Source organism: Leptonychotes weddellii, chromosome 2 (genome assembly GCF_054177405.1).
Source record: "Leptonychotes weddellii isolate Sample4059 chromosome 2, ASM5417740v2, whole genome shotgun sequence".
Classification (NCBI taxonomy): Eukaryota; Metazoa; Chordata; class Mammalia; order Carnivora; family Phocidae; genus Leptonychotes; species Leptonychotes weddellii.
The window spans coordinates 99,517,026-99,538,767 of record NC_138370.1 but is presented as its reverse complement, the minus strand read 5'-3'; the positions used below and the strand labels follow the sequence as shown (position 1 = coordinate 99,538,767).

Sequence of the window (21,742 nt, the reverse complement as noted above, 5' to 3'; positions counted from 1 at the left end):
ATTTTGCATATTTAATAGGATGTCCTGGAAGAAAAGCTGGAGAAAAACAAGGACATTTATACTTCGGGACTGTGAAAATGATTAGACTCACTGAATCCTACATATAACAACTGGGCCTGTTGTTGCTAGCTTTTCGACAGACTTGTGCCAGAATCCATTTCTCTTTAAATGCCATGGAATGTCACTGATACGTGAAACAACCCTGAACTCTGACGTTGCATAACGAAGACAGTGCAGGACCCCAGATACTCCTTAGCAAGTTGGAATTGTGCTATCTGTGCCCATCACTCTTCATGAAGAAAATATATTCTATGGAAAAACATTGCTACAGGAACTGCTTCATATCAATACTGAATTAAATCAGGCTGAAAAGGAATAAATACTGTCACCAGCATACTTTCCAAGCAACTGCAATGTGGATATGTTAACGCTGTGTCAAAGCATCATCTGTCCTGATGTCTGTAGGGAAGTATGCCATTGTCTCGATCAGATCAGCTGCTAGCTTGGGCCAGTCCTAAGTAAGATGCTCTACCCTGTATCATGAGAATTGTTATTTTCACCAAAGGTGACAATAATTCATATTTATTTTCTTCTTTTGTGTTTCTCATCAAGAAATCCACCCCCAACACCCTCCTACTCACAACTTCTAAACATCTCTCTTTTCCTTCTCAAGAACCTTCCCCTCCACCCTGGCTCCCCAATCTTCCTTAATATAAGATTCTCTAGAAATCTCTTAGTGCTCATTCAGTTTTTTATCTGGCTCTGGAAATTTTTTCTGTTCTCGTTTCACTTGCTGTGTTTACAGGGCACTGCTCCATTCACAACAGGCTTGTACATACTGAAATCTCCACATTCAGAGAAGTAGTATTTATTAATTTGATGACTTAGGATGAGGAGACCCATGGATTTCTATAACTCAGAGGAAACAAATATCTTTAATATGTAACTATGATTTTCATTTCCTAGGATAACTTTACAAAATAGAATAGTAAATGTTTAAAAATATAGTGACAAGATATATAACATGTAAATATTTCAAGCTTCATAGAGCTGCAGTGAAACAATTAGATTTTTTAAATGAGAAAAGTAGGAAGGGTCACCGAGAAAAAACAATGATAAACATGCATCACTAATTTAGTTTGTTGACCTGGAAATAAAGAATTAGCCTTGAGTTATTTTGTTACATCTATTTATTTATTCTGTTTCATTCCACAAAGGAATTGAGAGTTTGGTTCAGTTTACCCTTCTAAACAATCTAATACATATTTTTATCCCTTCCTAATATATTTTTTCCATCTGCCAAAATAGTTTTCTGGTGTGCTGAATTAAATTACACCCAAAATTTGGAACTGATATACTGTGGGAAAGAAAGTTTATATAAAATGATAACAATCTTGCTAACTCTGGACTTAAGCTTGTCTTAAATAACACTTGAGACTGGAAAATGAACAGCATGGTTGTTATGGGGGCAAGGCTGGGGCATTGCTGATCTTTCCCTTCATCTGACCTGATTTGTTCTCAGCTACCTTTCAGCATGCACCCTCAATTAGTAAGCTATTTTGAAAAGATGCAGGCAACACTACTAGGAAATGAAGATTGAAAACTTCTCTGTAACTGCAAAGCCCTTAACAAATTAAATCATCAAGGGCTTGGGATGCTAGATGCTCAATGAGTGTTTACTGAATGAATAAAACTTAGTCAAAAGTTTCTTAAAATGAAGAAGAAAAAAGGAAGAGTAAAATTAAAGTGTTTTTTTAAATCATTACTTTTGATCTTGGCTTTTCCTTTATCCCTTCCAACCTTTCTCTTGCTTCTTTACATTTCTTCTCTTGAAGAAAAACTTTTTGTTCATATTTTTCAGTTTTCAGGGGGGGATAACATTTTGTCACTTTCAATTCCTGATGCTGTCCATGTTGTATGACAACTGTGTTTATGCTCATATATACTCATATGGTGGTACCCTGTAATTATCACTTTAATCATGACACACTTTGAGTTGATTTAATAGGGTTTCCTTTTACTGATTTCAAGTGGGAAAATACCATAAAGTGTTAGTAGGGAACATAAGTTTTTTGAGTCCTGGATGAGTTTCTTACTCTAATTTATTTCCACATGAATGGCCTTTGAAATTCCACTGTTGTTGTAGGTCAGTATCTCTGATTAGGAACTGCTTTCACAAAGCAGAACAAGGGGTGGAGGAGCGAGAGAGATTTTTAAGCAGTAAAGACAAAAAAAAAAAGACGCTCAGAGACTGAATAGGCTGTGATTGCTGAGTAGTGAAAACAGGTGGTGGTTTTGGTTCATGAAAGGTAACTTGCCAAAAGAGGTTAGACACAAATAACTAGAGTATAAGTAGATTAATATAAAAAATACACAAAGAATCAATACAAAAAATAACACCATAACCATAAATATGAATGTTTTATCATTGAGGTTTTTTCCCATTATGAATGAACATTCCTGTTTACCTACAAAGTCATGAGAAAATTGTATGCACATATCATGTTAAGAATCACCCAAGGACCTTAGTAAAAACGTAGATTCCAGGAGCCAACCTTCAGAGAAATGATTTAGTAGGTATTTGTGGAGTCTCGAATATGCATTTTCAATAAGTATTATAGAGGATTTTGGAGACCATTCTTCAGATATGTTGTCTTACAGGAAACAGAGTAAAACACTGGATAATTTGAATTAACCTTTTGTTAATTCACTCAAAAATAATGATTACTAGGTACTATTTATTGATATACCAGGTATGTAGGGATTGGAGATACAGTGGAAAATAAGACAAGCATATAATATATAAATATGTAAATATAAATACCATGCATTCTATGAGGAAAATTAGATAGAATGCCTGATGAATAAGGAGCTGTGACTAAGCAATTGAGGGCTTTGTTCAACCGAGAGTTAACTGGTATAATCTTATTTGTGGGAATTAATTCAACTAAATACACATATGTTGAGAACACACTATTTCTTAGACACTGAATTAGGCCCTGGGGGTCGAGAGATAAGAATGGTTCTTTCCTCAATGTACCCATAAACTATTAGAGAAGAAAATATGTTATTATTTTAAGTTACAATACATCAACCATTATGCTAAGCCATCAGGACACAAAAATGAATAAGACACAGTTCTTACTCTTCAGGATTTCTTCTAATAAAGGAAATGAAGGCAGATATAGAGAACTTAAGGTAGAAGTATGTATGAGGTATTCCTAAAACTAAAAGAAATCTAAAGCATAGAAAAATATGAGGGAACGATACTGATGGAAGAACGTGGTAAAGCAGACAAGGGAAAGATCATGCAGGGCCTTGTAGATAGGAGTCTTGATAAGAATTTTGGTTAAAAAAGATTATTTTGAGAGTGGGCCAGAATCCAATATGGCTGGTGTCCTTCTAAAAAGGGAAATGAGAAATTTGGATACACAGACAGACATTCAGAGGGAAGTCGATGAGGGAGAAGATGGCCATGTGACTGGAAGGATGCATTTACAAGCCAAGGAACACCATGGATTATTGGCAAATACCAGAAGCTAGAAGAGGCAAAGAAAGATTCTCCCCATGAGCCATTAGAGAGTACATGGATCTTCTAACATCTTGCTTTTGGACATTTAGCTTCTAGAAGGGTGAGATGATGAATTACTGTTGCTTTAAGTAAAATAATAATAATAATAATAATAATAAAAGACTATGCTAGTTTAAGCCTGAAGAATAGAGAGGAACAAGAATGGATGCAGGAAATTATTGTTAGGAAAGCAGGTAAGAGATGATGGCAAACTTGACTAAAATGATGCCATGAAAGACAGAAGTGAACAATATTTATGAATATGGCTTTTTGACTGATTGCATTTGGAAGAAAAGGTAGGAGTCAAGTATGAATCTTGTTACTGACTTGAGTAGGTGGAGAATGATAATGGTGGTTACTGATATATGGATTTTTGGAGGAGGAGCAGCTTTAAGGGGGAAAAATAAATTCAGTTTTGGACATGTTCAATTAGAGGTTACTTGTGAAACATCCAAGTGGAGTGTTGAGTAGGCATTGGATATATAGGTCTTCTAGAGCTAACAAGAGAAGCTGGAGCTGGAGCTAATAACTGGAAGCCATGGTAACTACATGATGTAAGTATAGAATACTGTGTAATATCTTTCTTGTGAGAGAACAGAAGGAGGCCTACACAGAACCCTGAGGAATGCCATATTTAATGACATAAAAGGACAGGTGGAGACAGTGAAAGATAATGAGTAGAGGTAACAGAAAGAAAACAGGAGACTGGGGTGTATGCAAAAACTCAGGAAAACTGGGAAGAGTTAAATGTCCTGAAGGTTCTTAAGAGATCAAGGAAGATCAGGGCTGAAAAAAAATATTTTGTGACTTTTATCAGGGGGATGGAGAAGGTAGAGCACAAAGTGAAGTGAGTATAAGAGTAAGATAGGTGTCGGGGCGCCGGGGTGGCTCAGTTGGTTAAGCGTCTGCCTTCAGCTCAGGTCATGATCTCAGGGTTCTGGGACTGAGCCCTGCATGGGTGCTTCTCCTTCTCCCTCTGCTATCCCCCCCGCCCCCCGCTTATGCTCTCTCTCTCTCAAATAAATAAAATCTTAAAAAAAGAATAAGAGAGGTGTCATAAGAGGGTAAGATACATACATTCTGCGTGTCTCTACATAATAGAATAATTAAGTCATGTAAATAAAAAACTATTGAAGAATGGTGATATTCTCTATCTTTAGATCTACATGCATGTAATCGAGATAATAATGTGATTAATCTTGCAATCATTATTCCTTTTTTAAGGATGTGAGGAATTTATCACCAAGAATTTAAGAATTTGCCCAGGCATTTTAATTCAGCTCTCAGGTATAAATAGCTAATTGAATAATAACTGAATAATCTGGTAATCTCCTGATTATGGTAAATGGCTTAAACTCTAATGACATTTTTATAAATGATAAACAGAAGATTAATTATATGTAAAGAAAACAATCAGCTATACTATTAAATACTGAGGAATAACAAGTAGCATAGATTTCAAAAATAGCAAGCCTTTATCCATTAAACTTCACTTTCTTTAACATGATGGTAATAGATACAGCTTTTCTTTTTTTTTAAAGATTTTTTTTTTTATTTATTTATTTGAGACAGAGAGAATGAGAGAGACAGAGAGCACATGAGAGGGGGGAGGGTCAGAGGGAGAAGCAGGCTCCCTACCGAGCAGGGAGCCCGATGCGGGACTCGATCCCGGGACTCCAGGATCATGACCTGAGCCGAAGGCAGTCGCTTAACCAACTGAGCCACCCAGGCGCCCTAGATACAGCTTTTCTATGTAGTTTTAACCCAAACAGCCCTTGATGAAGTGTCAGATTCTGAAAGACTACTCAATGTCAGTTGTTCACTTCCTTAACTTCAGAAACAAGTTCTCATTAGCTCTATCCAACTTGGAGGAGTTCTCTCTTTGACTAACAGAAATAAAACCTGACTTAGTTTAGAGAGAGATCAAAGAAATTCTCTCTCTGATGATTAGCTCTGCTTAGGGATGACTGTTCATATCAAGATTCTCTTTTAAACATTAGACAGACTTCAGAAATCTTGCTGGTGGAATTACTGTCCTCTCAACTAACTAAGGCATTTCTTGCCAAAGACTAAGAGCTTCCACTAACACCATTCTTCTCAATATAAGGAGTCAAAATTAGTTAAAATACAGAACAAATAAAATAACTGAAGTTCATAGAGTACAAGGATATATCTCCCTGGCTTTGCCCTTTCTCAGCAACTTACATAGCTTTATTTTATAAGTATGAAGTTATACATTTCCCCCTATGGTATTTATGACAGAGTAGAACATATTTTTGAAATGGCAAAACTCATCATTTAAATAAAAAATGTAATAAAAATTAAATACAACTTGCACACATAATATGATGATGTCACTAACAAGGAGAAAGGATTTCTGGTAGGCTTAGACTATAGAATTCAAGAAAGGCATATTCAAAGCAAAAGATGGTTGGATGCATGATTAGAATAACTACATTAAGTTATTAAAAATATAATTTCAGGTCTGTGTATTTAAGAAATCCTTTATTTTATTGTGAATAATTTCAACTACCCAGCTTCTTTAAACTCTTAAGAACTTAATATCCATAAAGTTACAAATCTTGTATTATTGTAAAATCTTGGCCTCTATATATCAAATACACCAGAACATTAACAGTAGAACTCCATGTGTTGCAAATTCTCTTGTTAGCAGAGGAAATGTGACCTATTCTGGTGAATGGGCTCTTTATCAAAGTTCAGTATGCATTAGAAAGAATAAGTAAAATTAGATAAATATGCAATATTATTTTTATTTTCCATACACCTTTTATTAGAGTGGTTTGAGATTGCTCATGGTGATGAAAAGGGAATTCTTGATGTCCTTTACTTACATAAACCCTATTTTTCAAAGGCTGATTGAAATAAAATGAGTTGATAAGGACAACTGATAAATACCTAGTCTGTGTAAAGCATTATGTGTTAAGAAAAATGCCCACTTTAGCTGTACCCCATACATTCTGATATGTAGGGTTCTCATATTATTTTCTAGATACTCTAGAATTTTCATTTGGAATTTCTTCCTTATCTGAAGAATTAAGAACTTGTTCAATTTTTTTTGGTTTATTTTTAATTTCTAAGTTGTAAGAAGTTATTTTTATTTTTATTGCCTTCCAGTTTCACTAAATAATGATCTGAGGAATGTTGTCTGTGTTATTTCCACTTCTTAAAATTTATTGAAATTTACTTGTGGCCTAAAATGTGGTCCTTTTTTTTTTTTTTTTAAGATTTTATTTATTTATTTGACAGAAAGAGACACAGCAAGAGAGGAAACACAAGCAGGGGGAGTGGGAGAGGAAGAAGCAGGCTTCCTGTGGAGCAGGGAGCCTGATGCGGGGCTTGATCCAAGGACCCTGGGATCATGACCTGAGCCGAAGGTAGTCGCCCAATGACTGAGCCACCAGGCACCCCTACAATGTGGTCCTTTTTTTTTGGTCAAGGCATAATGATCACTTGAACAGATTTATTTCTGAGTACAGATGTATAACAATATCTTAAAAATAACATCTGTCCAATAAGTATTATACAGATACAGCAACAGGAATGTCTTTTCATCACATGTAGGTGGTAGTAATATGAAGACTTAAGAAGAACTGGACTTAGATCTATTTTGTAAAAGCCGCTGATTCTATGATATTTTGAATCTCAAAATGACAATGGAAGACAGTAGGTAAAAGTACAATATAGTAGCTTTCACTGTGGTGATGCTGTGTACTCTCAAAAATAATCTAAATCTGACAAAAAAAAGTATATGTAACCAAACAGAAAACAACAAATGAAATGATAAAAGTGACCTTTGAAAACACACAGTCACTCACATTCACAATAGTTCTACTGGATTCAAGAGACCTAATGTCTCTGATATACTTTTTCTTTAGTACGTCTATAAATTTCTTGAAGAGTTGAAAAATTGCACATGTAATCCTATTGCTTTTTAATCTTGAGACTGAATTAGTAACTCTTTTTTAAATAAATTCATCAACAATTCAATGGTGGTGATGAGGCATGGCCAAATATCTCAATGGAAGAATTCTAAGAATTTCACACCTTCCCCAAATCTTACAGTCAAAGCACTAAGTTATAATGGCGACTCCCCTTCCAATCATTCCACTTAATGTTTAAACATTTACCTGAATAGAGGGGGCATAAATATATATATTTATACATATTATATGAGCACAGCAGAGCCTTGGTAAATAATTCATCTCAGAATAAGGCAAGGAAAAAAAAAGATTCAGCTTGGTTCAACCATGCTTCACTCTCACTTGGGTGTACATCGTTAAGCATGGACATACTGAAAATAAAGACCAAAGAACAACTAAAGAATGAAATTTGCTCTTTTAAAATGCAGACTAGGGAAAGGATAAGAAGAAAAGGTCGGTAAAGGACATTGGTAGTTACATAAATTATCCACATACCCTACAGAGACTTTGGTGGTGAGAGACAGAAGTTTTGTTACAAATTGAGAATCACTACATACATATTGTCCCTCTATAGCAGAGAAAATAATCGTCGAGATTAACTTTCATAGCTTGTATCACAAAAATTTTCCCCAATAAAGAAAATTATTAATTTAATGCACAGTACATATTTTTCAAACCTTAAATGTTCCCTTGAGTGTGTAATTTTCCATTCCTTTCCCCATCCCAATTCCCTATAGCTTAAGCTAATCTTCAACATAACATGTCACTAATCCATCTATTTTCAACCTACTAGTTCATTTATCTATTATAAGTAGGAATTTCAAAATATATTGTTTTAATAAATGCATTTCATTCTATTGTCAGTTACATATCTTTATATATATATACTTTTATACAAATACATATATATATTTACACATAAATCTATCTACCTATATATTTTTTAAACTAATAAGCTGTGGTTGGAATTGTGAAGCAGAATCTTAGCTATTTAAGGAAAAGCTGATGGGAAAGACATTGGCACTAGATGAAATAATTCTTTTGGCAATTCTTTAGTAGTTTCCAGATCAAAATAGTATTAAAACTAAGAAGTAAATGTCAAAGTGAAATCTTAAACTTAAATTACTGAGGTAAAACTGCCAGAAAGATTCCTTCTTTGGAGAGCCAGTCTTCTTCTCCCTTACTCCTCTGTTTGTAGTGACTTCTAAATGTAAAGTGATAGTAATAAAGTTAGCATAGCTGAGCAGAAATGGAATACCAGGATATCTCTTCTTTTGTACATATTATTTAGATACAGAAGACTGTCGTAAAATTCTTGGGTAGTTTTCAAAGTTGAAACCTTTAATCTTTAATTATTAAACATGTAATAATAATTGTTACCATTTTTGAGTGCTAATCACGTATTAGACACTGAACTAGGTACTTTACATATATCATTCTTAAAACAATTCTGCAAGGTAGGAATTATTATAATTAGGCCTGCTTTTACAAACAGGAAACTAGAACAGTTATAAAGATTATAAGATTATAAAACCAAAGGAGCAGGGTGAAATTTAAAAACAAGTCTATGTAACAGCAAACCGCATGCTTTTTCTACTACAAAGGGTCTACTTCAGGGAATAAATATGATAGATGTGTGTATAAATTAATGTTAATTAGAGTTCTCCTCTCACAGCTGTTTTCAAGCTTGTAGTCTACTAGTCAGAGTGCAGTTTATGTTTCAATTTTAAAAAGCCATTTTTTATCTGTTTAGAATTTGACATGGATATATAATATGTGCATATATTCTTTTGTATCTGCTTTTTATTATATTAAACATTTAAATCTGAACCAAGAAGGCTCCAATAAACAGAAGGATAGAAAAGGGGGACAAAATTTCAGGTAAAACGTAAAAAAAAAATTAAAATATTTTGAATAAAGAATTCTATAAATATAAAATTCTGACAAAATAGATACTTTAAAAAAGAATTCTGATAAATAGGTATGGTATTTAAATGGATAATTTTAAGAAACCCATAGTTACAATAATTGACTTAAGAATGATCAAATATCTCCCTAGTTAAAAGACAATAGGCTCAGATGGTTTTACAGACAAATGTTCATCATCATTAGCCATCAGGGAAATTCAAATTAAAACCACATTGAGATACCACCTTACACCAGTTAGAATGGCAAAAATTGACAAGGCAAGAAACAACAAATGTTGGAGAGGTTGTGGAGAAAGGGGAACCCTCTTACACTGTTGGTGGGAATGCAAGTTGGTACAGCCACTTTGGAAAACAGTGTGGAGGTTCCTCAAAAATTTAAAAATAGAGCTACCCTATGACCCAGCAATTGCACTACTGGGTAGTGAAAAGAAGGGCCATATGCACCCCAATGTTCATAGCAGCAATGTCCACAATAGCCAAACTGTGGAAACAGCTGAGATGCCCTTCAACAGATGAATGCATAAAGAAGATGTGGTCCATATATACAATGGAATATTACTCAGCCATCAGAAAGGATGAATACCCAACTTTTACATCAACATGGATGAGGGACTGGAGGAGATTACGCTAAGCGAAATAAGTCAAGAAGAGAAAGTCAATTATATCGTTTCACTTATTTGTGGAACATAAGGACATTAGGAGAAGGAAGGGAAAAATGAAGGGGGGGAAATTGGAGCAAGAGATGAACCATGAGAGACTATGGACTCTGAGAAACAAATTGAGGGTTTTAGAGGGGAGGGGTGTGGGGGGATGGGTTAGCCCAGTGACGGGTATTAAGGAAGGCACATACTGCATGGAGCACTGGGTGTTATACAAAAACAATGAATCATGGGTCACCACATCAAAAACTAATGATGTATTGTATGGTGACTAACATAACATAATAAAATAAAAAAGTTTTACTCAATCTATAAGAAACAGATAATTCCTCTTATACAAAATGACTGGACAGTAGAAAAAGGGAAAGAGAAATGCAATCTTTTTTCTTTTTTAAAGATTTTATTTATTTATTTGAGAGAGAGAGAATGCACACAAGTGGGGGGAGGTGGAGAGGGAAAGGGAGAAACAGACTCTCCACTGAGTAGGGAGTCTGCCCTGGGGCTTGATCCCAGGACCCTGGGATCATGACCTGAGCAAAGGCAGATGCTTAACCGACTGAGCCACCCAGGCAGCCCTGAGAAATACAAGAAAAGACTGACAAGGACATACAGAAAGATTGACAAGGACAGATAAGAAAATTATAAATTTATTTCACCTATGAACACAGATGCAGAAATTCACTATTAGTAAATACTAGCAAATCAAATATAGTCAGTATTTTTTTTTGTAGTGACCTAGTAGAGTCGATGTCAGGGATGCAAGGACCACTTAGTATCAGAAATTTTAATGATGTTACACATTATCATATTAAAGGAAGAAAATGGATGATACTAATCAATCCTTTCCAGTTGAATAAGTATTTGGTAAAATTCAACACTCATTCATGATAATCACTCAACTAAGAGAAAAAAGAAAGGGAAAAATTTCTGTATAAAAAATTACCCATCATCCAAATAGAGTATTTATCAAAAACATCAAACCTAGTTGTGAAACTAGAAGCATTTTCATGAAATTTAGGTACAAACAAATCTATCCACTCTCATAACTTCTAGTTTATTTTATACTAGAGGTCTTGTCCAATGCAATAGGACAAAAAAAAAAAAATCAAAGATGTAATCATAAAAGTTGTAACTAGAAAGATATTTTATATATATTTATATGATTGCATTAGCTTCATAAACATCCAAGAGAATCCACAATCTAATAGATTTAAAAAGAGAATCAAATTCAAAATACTTGGTATTTACTCAAAGGAGTTAAAGACTTTGGTCTACACAAAAATTGCACATGGATGTTAAAGAAGCTTTATTTATAATTGCTAAAATTTAGAAGAACTAAGATGTCCTTCAGTAGGTGAATGGTTAAAAAACTGGTACATCCAGACAATGAACCACTATTCAGCACTAAAAAATGAGCTATTAAGACATGAAAAGACACAGAGGAAACTTAAATACATATCATCAAGTGAAAAGTCAATCTGAAAAGGCTATATACTATATGATTCCAACTCTGTGACATTCTGGAAAAGGAAAAACTATGGAAATAGTAAAAAGATCTGTGTTCTTAGTGTTTGGGAGAGAGGGCAGGATGAATAGGTAGAACATAGTGGATTTTTATGGCAGTGGAACTACTCTGTATACCAAAATGATGCATACATGTCATATATATGTTCAAACCCAGATAATGTACACCACCAAGAGTGAACCCTAATGTAAACTATGGACTTTGAGTGATAATAATTATTGTCAATGTAAGTTTATCAGTTGTAACAAATGTACCACTCCGTGGAGGATATTGATAATGAAGGAGGCTATGCATGTGTAGGAGCAGGGAGTATGTAGGAAATCTCTGAGCTTACTGCTCAATTTTGCTGTAAACCTAAAACTGTTCTTAAAAATAAAGTCTCTTAAAAACAGAAGATCAAACAAGTTTGCTAAGTATAAAATGAATCTTAAATACATAATAATATTTCTATTATACCAGTAATAATTAACTAGAAAACATAATAGCATAAAAGCTATAATGCATAAAACTAATAATATATTTATTCTTCATTATGGACAACTAACAATTGTTAAATCCACATGTTCAAATTAATTTCTACCTCCTTCTATGGTCTTCTTTAATCAGTAAATGAAAACACCAAAATACCATCCTTCTAGCCTAGGCCAAAAACTATGGAGTTATCCTCGATTCCTCTCTCTTTTATATCTCACATTCAATCAGTCAGCAGCATCTGTTAGATTTGTTTTCAAAATATATCTACTTATCATCACCTCCACTGTTAGACCCTTGGGTCCAAACCACCATACTTTCTCCTTAGTCTCTGTTTTGCCTTTGTCCTTCTATAGTCTCCTTTCCATGTAGTAGCCAAAATAATCTTTTCACATGTAAGTCAGATCATGTCACCATTCTGCTCAAAATCTTACAATAGCTTCTCATCTCATTTGGCATAAAGTCAAAGTCCTAAGGTTTATACAAGATCTTACCCATTGATATTGCTCTAAGTTTATTACTTTCTACTCCCCTCTTCACTCATTCCATTCTATACATAGTCTCCTTACTGGTCCCCTACAAAGTATGTTACCATCACTGCACTTGCAAGATGGAACATTTTTCCTCAAGAAATCTATACAGCTCACTCTCTCACTTCCTTTAGGTTCTCTTCTTAAATGTCTCATTATCAGCTTGACTTTCTTTGAGTCCCTCATATAAAATAGTAATTCTTTAATGTTCTACCAACTCCTCATCCTTGACATTCTCTATCTCCCTTATTATTCTTTATTTTCCTCAGTGGCACTTATTCCCAAGTAACACACCAAGTGTTTATTTTTTTTTTTTTTCTTATTGTCTGTATATCCTCCATTAAATGGAGATTCTATGAGGGCAGGTACTTTTTTTACCCCATTGTTATATTTCCAGCAACTACAACAATGTCTGTTTTGTAGTATGTATTCAAAAATAATATTGAAAAAATAATGTGTTGGTTTTTATGCCATTCATTATATTTTCCCTTATGGTTGAAACATATAAAAAGAAATAAAACAAGTTCTAAAGAAAAGTGAACTAAACCTTGAATATTCTTCAGATAGAACATTTCATGTAAATAATGTAGTATATTTTTCTCTTCCATTTCTTAGTATTGCTGTTGTTAGGGATAACATATCTGATTTAAGAGTACCTACAAAAGTTTGTCTTGTATCACAAAGCTTTAGCGAATTGACTTACCATCATTAGGAATACAAAAAGGAATTTGGATTTTGTCAGATTCAAGCTATTAAACCATTTAAACAAAAATCTCATTTCACTGAAGGATGTAGGGGAAAGTATTTATTTAAACTTCCTCAAGTTTAAAATAAAAAGCATTTTTTCCTAAGTAAAGTTGACTTTATCACAAAATGAAAGTCTCATATTTTTTGAACTGTTAATATTCTTTTCTGATCTTTAAAAATCAACAATATCCCAACCATTTTGTTTCATTCAAGAATTAGAATGCAGTAGACAAATAGCATAGAATATGACTGACATCAGTGAGAATGGCAGAATAAAAATGTCATAAAAACTGCTCCTCCAGAAACACAATGAGACCACTGGCAAAGATTATCAAAATAAACGTTTTCAGAACTATGGAAATTAAAAAAGAAATCCATGGCAATCTGAGGAGTGCATATTTAAGAGAATCAGCTGAATCTTAGTAAGAATGTGAGCTTTGTTTTAATTTGCCCTACTCTCATTTCCCTCTTCTCAGCTCCACCATCACCTTGAAAACCAACAGTTCCATAAACCAGCAGGCCAGCAATCTCTGGAAGGGGCAGAATGTTTTAGAGCTCCCCAGAAGAACCATTTCAGGGAATTGTGATTATTTGACCTGTCTGCCAGTTCTCTAAAAAACCTTTCTTCACAGTGGTTGTCTTTATTGGACCTGATTCAGAGCTGTCTCAAGCAGCCTTTTTTTGTCAAAAACATTTATTATTTGTCAGAAACAGTCATCAGTGATTGTTTAATATTGCAGTTGTTGGAGGAGGCCATAACCATAACAACTGGGGTAAATAAGAAGCTAACAATAAAAGTTTAAAATTAAGGTTAAAAGCTGAAGAAGGCAATGTCTACATGGGGTTTTAAAAGCTCCAACATGTTCCTGGGAATTTAGAAGGCTATCCACGCATATGTAAGACTGTTTGCATGCTCTAGAAAGACCCGAGAAAGCCTTAATCTCTCATCTGTGGCTTACCTCAAGGTTCTGAACAAGCAGGAAGCAAAGGCTAAGGCAATATAGACTGCTGCCTGAAATGTTAAATATGTGCCCCAACATGCACACAGAGCTCTTCACCAAAGGCTGGAAGACTTACTGAGTACAGAAACTTAAGGATATCTTTTGAGTACAGAAACTTAAGGATATCTCTGTCTAAAAATTAGCTGACCATTAAGATAACTAAGCAGTGATCATAGCTGACAAAGAATATAAACTATACAGGTTTAGTTCAGAAAAGTCACTAAATAAATAACAACCACCACCATCATAACAAACAGCAACAAAAACCCCTGTGGTGGGGACAGAATCTGATTTCCAGAGTTGCCATATTCTATTATTTAAAAGGTAAAGTTCTCAACAAAAACAATTATGAGATGTTGGACTTGCTAGACAAAGACTCTAAATCAGCTCCTTTAAATATGTTCCAAGAACTAAAAGAAACCATGTCTAAAGAAATTAAGGACCAATGTCTCATCAAATATAGAATACTACTAAAGAGAATTAAGGAAAATGAATCAAATAGAAATTATGGAGTTGAAAAGTATGATAAATACAATAAAGTGAAAAATTCACTAGAGGGGCTTAAAAGCAGATATGAATTGGTAGAATAATGATCAGTGAACATAAAGATAGGTCAAGTGAAATTATCCAGTTTAAGGAGCAGGAAGAAAAAAGAATGTATAAAAATGAACAGAGCCTACACAACTCTGGGACATTATCAACCACAGCAATAAATAGATAATGAGAATTGCAGAAGAAGAGAAGAGAGAGAAAGGGACAGAAAAAAACATCTGAAGAAACATTGGTTGAAAACTTCTAAAATACACTGTAAAACAATCTACACATCCAAGAAGCTCAATTAACTCCAACTAGGATAAAGAAAAAAAATCCACATTTAGACACACCATACTCAAACTGTCAAAAACCAAAAACAGAGAACCTTGAAAGTTGCAAGAGAACAACAACTCATAAATTGGACATCATCAACATTAAAAACTATGTGCTTCAAAGGACATTATCAAGAAAGTAGAAAGATAATGCATAGAATGGGAGATAATAAGTACAAATCATATATCTGATAAGGGGACCTGTATAGAGAATATGTAAAGGATCCTGGGATTATGACCTGAGCCTAAGGCAGACACTTAACCAACTGAGCCACTGAGGCACCCTTGTCTTTCTCTATTTTTGTAATTCTTCCTTTGCTTCTGTAATTCTTTTAGCATATGACAAGTTGAGATACTACAGTTACATAGACAAAATGTGAAGCTTGCTACCTGAAGGAATATATAGAACAATCTTCTTAACTGTAAAACTAAATAGACATAAAGGTTTTCTAAAGTTGCATAAATACAATCATATATTAGAAAATAGTTATATTAAAAGGACATAAGTGATAACATTATTATGAGCAATAATTATGCTACAGTACATTTTTAACAAGTCTTCCTTCAGAGTTTGTAAATTAAATCTGCAGATACATACCAAATCTGTTTTTGGAGGATCTGGACACTCAGTGGAGAAAAAAGGTGTTGAACTTCTGACTCCACTGCTATCAGGAGTTGGCTTTGGAGGTTGAGCATGCTGTCTGTAAGTAGCACTTTTAGGAGTCCAACAAAACAGGTTGATTGATTCTCGCACACAGCGTTCAATGTCAATTTCTAGATAGGAATTTTTTTTAAAAAAGCAAACATTTAGAATTTGAATTGCTATGTCATGTAAAAAACACAATCTTTCCTAAATGCATATATCCAATATGGCTAAGATGATAACCAATTAGAAAAGATGTCAGTGAAAATATAATGTAGATTTTAATCAGCATATATATGACTACAATGGTGGGAGTATTTTATATTATTATATACCTATATATAGACATACATTTACAAATGTGAATATATACATATATTTTATTTGGTATTACATATATACACACATACGTATATGTACATACATATATATATATATACACAGTAGATATGTTTGGATATTTCAGTATATCATTATTTAAATATCATGGAATATAACACATCTTATTTAAGAATTGGCCTCATTTACTCTGATAATATGTTCAATTTTTCAAAGTAAAATAGAGGTTGGGGAGGGGAAGGCTAGAATTTGGAAGTGGACAGGCAAAAGATTCACTCCACCATGACTTCTAGTAAAGTATACTAAAAGTTTATTTTTGCCTATCAAAGGAGATATAAAATAAATAGGGCAAATTTTATTAAAATATCAATTCTCAATTTTTAAAATAATTTACTGAATTAAGTGAAGAAAGGTGTAAGTGAAGTTTCACATATAGAAAAATTGCATGCACTTGGTTAAAATGATAAAAAGAAAGGGTCCATTGATTTGAGCAATGGTAAATATAGTGAAATGTATTTTTTAAAAAGCTCTATAACACTATTAACTTGATACTCCACAAAGAGAGGAACCTAGACACCAACTAGAAGAAAAATTAAAGTTCAAGATAGGTTCTCTAATCCATTTAAGAAGGAAGAGACATGCTCAATTCATTTTAGAAAAATTCCAATTAATATGGTTAAGATAAAAATTTGAAGCTAAAGAGAGAAAACCCTGTCATTTAAAACAAAGTTGATTCATTTAACACTGTTAATCTCCAAAGGAAGAATTTCAGACCATAGGTTTTGCATCTGCAGGGCTCAGATCAGTCTGACACATTTGTCACCCAGTAAAAGCTTGAAGTCAAGTCAATGATCCAGATCAGAGGTTGTAGTTCAGTCATTAAATCACTAGCAATGGAAAAGTCTGTTGTATCTGCTTCCAAAACATCCTACCAATACCATAAAAGGCTTCCAGTGAATCTTGAGAATTTACTGGCATCCACCCCAATTCCACCCTGATTATTAGTACTGGCAGATATCCCATTCTCCATTCACTTGACCTATGTTACCTCTCCATCTCAAAATCCTTCCAAAGTCCTTTGTCATAACTAAAATATTATGCAAAAAGTACTTTGTAAACTGTACATCAAAATATGCAATTATTCTTATAAAGTAATCTCTTATCCTAGGGCACTACTGTTTTTTTCTTTTGCATTATAATTTTGATTAATGCATTGTGAATGAAACATGTAGTACCCCGGATTATAGTTTCTTAGGTTTGATTCCAAGCTCCATAAAGAACTTTGTGACTCTGAAAAAAACAACTTCTCTAAATCCTGACTTCTTTATCTTCATCCATTACTATCATATCTCTCAGAAAGAGTGAACTATTTCCAAAATAATAAAACACATCTCATATTTCATTTGGGCCAGAATAGGTGGAAAATACATCTCTCCTGAAGACTTCTGTACTTTTGCTCTAATGGCTTTGAACTGCTCCCAAGATCTAGTGAACAATTGTTGTCCTGGCACTTCTCTTTACTATCATCTAATTCCCTTCAGCTCTCCCCTATATTTGATCCCTAATTTGAGAGACAAGACATTATTTACTATTTTTTGATTTACCCCAACATTTTGGCGGACTGCATTTTCTAGCAGCTTCTGTGAAAGGGTGCACAGAAGGCAAATTATTTTGAAATCTTCCACGTCTTTTAATATATTTACTTTGCCCTTGACTGATAGAGTAGGCATAGCATTCTAGGGTTGAATTTTTTCCCTTCAGAGTTAGGCAAAATAGTGCTCCATTGTCTTCTTCTGAGAAGTCTGATACGATTCTGAATTGAAATCATTTGCATGTGATTTTCCCATTTTCTGTAAACTTTTAGGATCCCTGGTGTTCTGAAATATCACAAGGATATATGTAAATATGTTACTTCATTATGCTGTTTGGTGGTCCTTTTGTAATCCTTCACCTAACAGAGAAAGTTCTTGTTTGACGTCTGTGGTAATTTCTTTTTTTCCTCTTCTCTCTTATTTAAAAAAAATTTTGAACATCCTGAATTTGTTTTCTAATAATTTGCCTTTTTTTCTTACTTTTCATCTGTATTTTGGTTTTACTCTCCGAGACTTTTCCTAAGCTTTATCATCTAACTCTTTTATTAGAAAGCTCACTGCATTTCCACATCATTTTTAATTTCCAGTAAATCTTTTTTGTTCTTTGTTACTTAAAAAAAAAATTGAGGGGCGCCTGGGTGGCTCAGTTGGTTAAGCGACTGCCTTCGGCTCAGGTCATGATCCTGGAGTCCTGGGATCAAGTCCCGCATCGGGCTCCCTGCTCGGCGGGGAGTCTGCTTCTCCCTCTGACCCTATCCCCTCTCATGCTCTCTCTATCTCATTGCCTCTCTCAAATAAATAAATAAAATCTTTAAAAAAAAATTGATTTGTCATAGTTGCAATACCTTCTCATAATTATCTTTCTGAGGATATTCCTTTACTCAGTTTGTGTTGGTCTATGTGTTTTAGTTGGAGATTTTCGATCTATGATTTGTCGATCTATGACTCTACCTATTTAAAAGAACAGCATTAAAAATCAGATTGGAAGTTTTGTATATGTGGGCAGGTGTTGGTGACTGGTAGATTCACTACTGGGTAGCTTTGAGACACGGTCATTTGTTAGAAGGCCCCTAAGTAAGGTATTTCTCCTCCTGGGGACATTCTACCTCTCCAGAGAATAATTCTCTAATCCATCTAAACTAATCTTTGCCAGCATTGCCCATGGAGAGTTCTGGACGTTCTAACTACATACATCCCCTCACTTCTGCTCTCTGCTATGCTGTTGACTCTGAATTTCAAGATACTTTGATTCTATTACTCCAAAGAATACTCCTCCAAATTTACTGTTCTCGTGGTCATTTTTTTTTGTAAAACTTGCAAAAGTAAAGATATTTGAGCCACAAACAGTGAAGACTTCTGTCTTTATACCATTTTCCCCTCTATTACACTTCATCTTGTGTTAGGCAACATTATAGTGTCTCGGGACACTTTGAGATATAACTAAGAATAAGCTAAACTAGGAATAATTAGTTTGGTTTAATGGGATATATTTTTGTGATTTGAAGTCACTTAAGGATATTGATAAAAAATTTTCTCCTTGATGAAATTCTAGCCAGATTCCTTTAAGCCCTTTCTTGACTATGCCTCAACTTTGGCTTATAAACACTTGAAGAAAATGCCAGGTTAGTCTTTAACAGTTCAAGGCCACATCCCTAGGATGACTGTTCCATCCACCCCCCCACCCCTTTAAGTATCTGCTTGAGAAAAGTCAGGGCTACCAATATAATTTATTGTTTGTTCCAGGCAACATTAGAAGATAGGGTCTCTGTCTCCCAACCTCTGTGGGAAGGTAGAAACCTAACTTCAGTAAGTGCCAGTTAGCAAACCTAGATGAGTTTCACATGGACCAATGCCCTCCTTCACACTTTTTGTAATTTTTCACTTCCCTGAATCTTTTGAGCACCTCCTCACCCCCAGTCCCCACCTACTCCCTCATTCTCCCATTAAAATGCCCAGTTACCTCTGTACAAATTGTTCATGCTGGATTCTTCTTTACTGTAACAGTATATTACTGATTAAAACATGTCCTTACCACTTTAACTAGTCTCTGGCTTTGTTCGATGGTACAGTAAAGTTATTGCTCTAGAAATGACTTCCTGAAATGCTCCCATCACCCACTATACAGGTGCAAAGGTTGTAATGCAATACAACATGTCCCAGCACCAGAAGTTTACGGTTAGTAGAAATAGTTGAAATATACATAGCCAAAAATCAGACTTAAAAGTTCTTCCAAACTTTAAACACGTAAAGTGTTGTAAGCAGAGAATGTGATTCTCATTGATGCCTGATCAAAAGAGAAATACTCTAGGAATACTTCTAGGAATATAATTGATAATATTACATATACGTTATAACTGCATCATTAACTTTTTTTATCTCTTATGATAGGAATTTCACAAAGTAGCATTTTTGTGTTTGTTGGAAAGAAATCTGTAGGACCACGATAGGATGGTATTACCTGTGTAAAGTCATATGGGTTACGTATTCCCACTATCAATAATAAAAAACAAATTTCAACCAAAACTGCCAATAGAAAAATTAATTATTTTTGTATAGAAAATATGTACAATTATTGTCATGTGACGAGATCATCAATGAGTATGAAGCAAAAAAGAAGGAAAAAATATAGACGTATCTGACATTTAATAATTAAAATGTTATTTTTGTTTTGTAATTTGTTATGCTCTCTTTACTCATTCTCAATATTCTTTTAATGGTCTAATTTTGTAATGTAATGTAATCTTCTTAGAGAGGGCCATTTCTTTGTTGTTTAGGCTTCAGGCCCACACAACCTGGATCTTCCCCTATCTTCTAGTCTTCTGCTAGGTGGCAGAGAGTAGATTGTTCGCTAGCAAGGTGGGTGCAAAGATCTACAGGGGTGGGAGAAATGAAACTACGCTTTATGCATACATTGAACTCATTCTTCTCTGTTTTTTTTCTGCCTCATTTTTTTTTCTCTTTGTTATTTTTTATTGTTATGTTAATCACCATACATTACATCATTAGTTTTTGATATAGTGTTCCATGATTCATTGTTTGTGCATAACACCCAGTGCTCCATGCAGAGCATGCCCTCTTTAATACCCGTCACCAGGCTAACCCATCCTCCCACCCCCCTCCCCTCTAGAACCCTCAGTTTGTTTTTCAGAGTCCATCGTCTCTCATGGTTCGTCTCCCCCTCCAATTTCCCCCCTTCATTCTTCCCCTCCTAATATCTTTTTTTTTTCTTAACATATACTGCATTATTTATTTCAGAGGTACAGATCTGTGATTCAACAGTCTTGCACAATTCACAGTGCTCACCATAGCACATACCCCCCCCAATGTCTATCACGCAGCCACCCCATCCATCCCACCCCACCCCCCACTCCAGCAACCCTCGGTTTGTTTCCTGAGACTAAGAATTCCTCATATCATGAGGTCACATGATACAAGTCCTTCTCTGATTGACTTACTTCACTCAGCATAACACCCTCCAGTTCCATCCACATCGTTGCAAATGGCAAGATCTCATTTCTTTTGATGGCTGCATAACATTCCATTGTATATATATACCACCTCTTCTTTATCCATTCATCTGTTGATGGACATCTCGGCTCTTTCCACAGTTTGGCTATTGTGGACATTGCTGCTATAAACATCGGGGTGCACATACCCCTTCAGATCCCTACATTTGTGTCTTTGGGGTAAATACCCAGTAGTGCAGTTGCTGGATCGTATGGTAGCTCTATTTTCAACTTTTTGAGGAACCTCCATACTGTTTTCCAGAGTGGCTGCACCAGCTTGTATTCCCACCAACAGTGGAGGAGGGTTCCCCTTTTTCTGCATCCCCGCCAACATCTGTCTCTTTTCTTTTTGATAAGTCTGGCCAGGGGTTTATCAATCTTGTTAATTCTTTCAAAGAACCAGCTCCTAGTTTCGTTGATCTG

The 21,742-nt window shown here is 34.6% G+C and overlaps 1 protein-coding gene across 1 annotated transcript in view; it reads right to left on the bottom strand.

Annotated features, from left to right (window-relative positions):
* LOC102734915 (TBC domain-containing protein kinase-like protein) overlaps nt 1–21,742 on the bottom strand; it is a gene marked incomplete at its 5' end in the record, with an annotated part of 153,706 nt that overhangs the window by 56,521 nt on the left and 75,443 nt on the right. Inside the window, one exon of the mRNA XM_081813128.1 lies at nt 15,838–16,013. Coding sequence (XP_081669254.1) covers nt 15,838–16,013 — 176 coding nt within the window. The remainder of the gene's footprint in view (nt 1–15,837; nt 16,014–21,742) is intronic.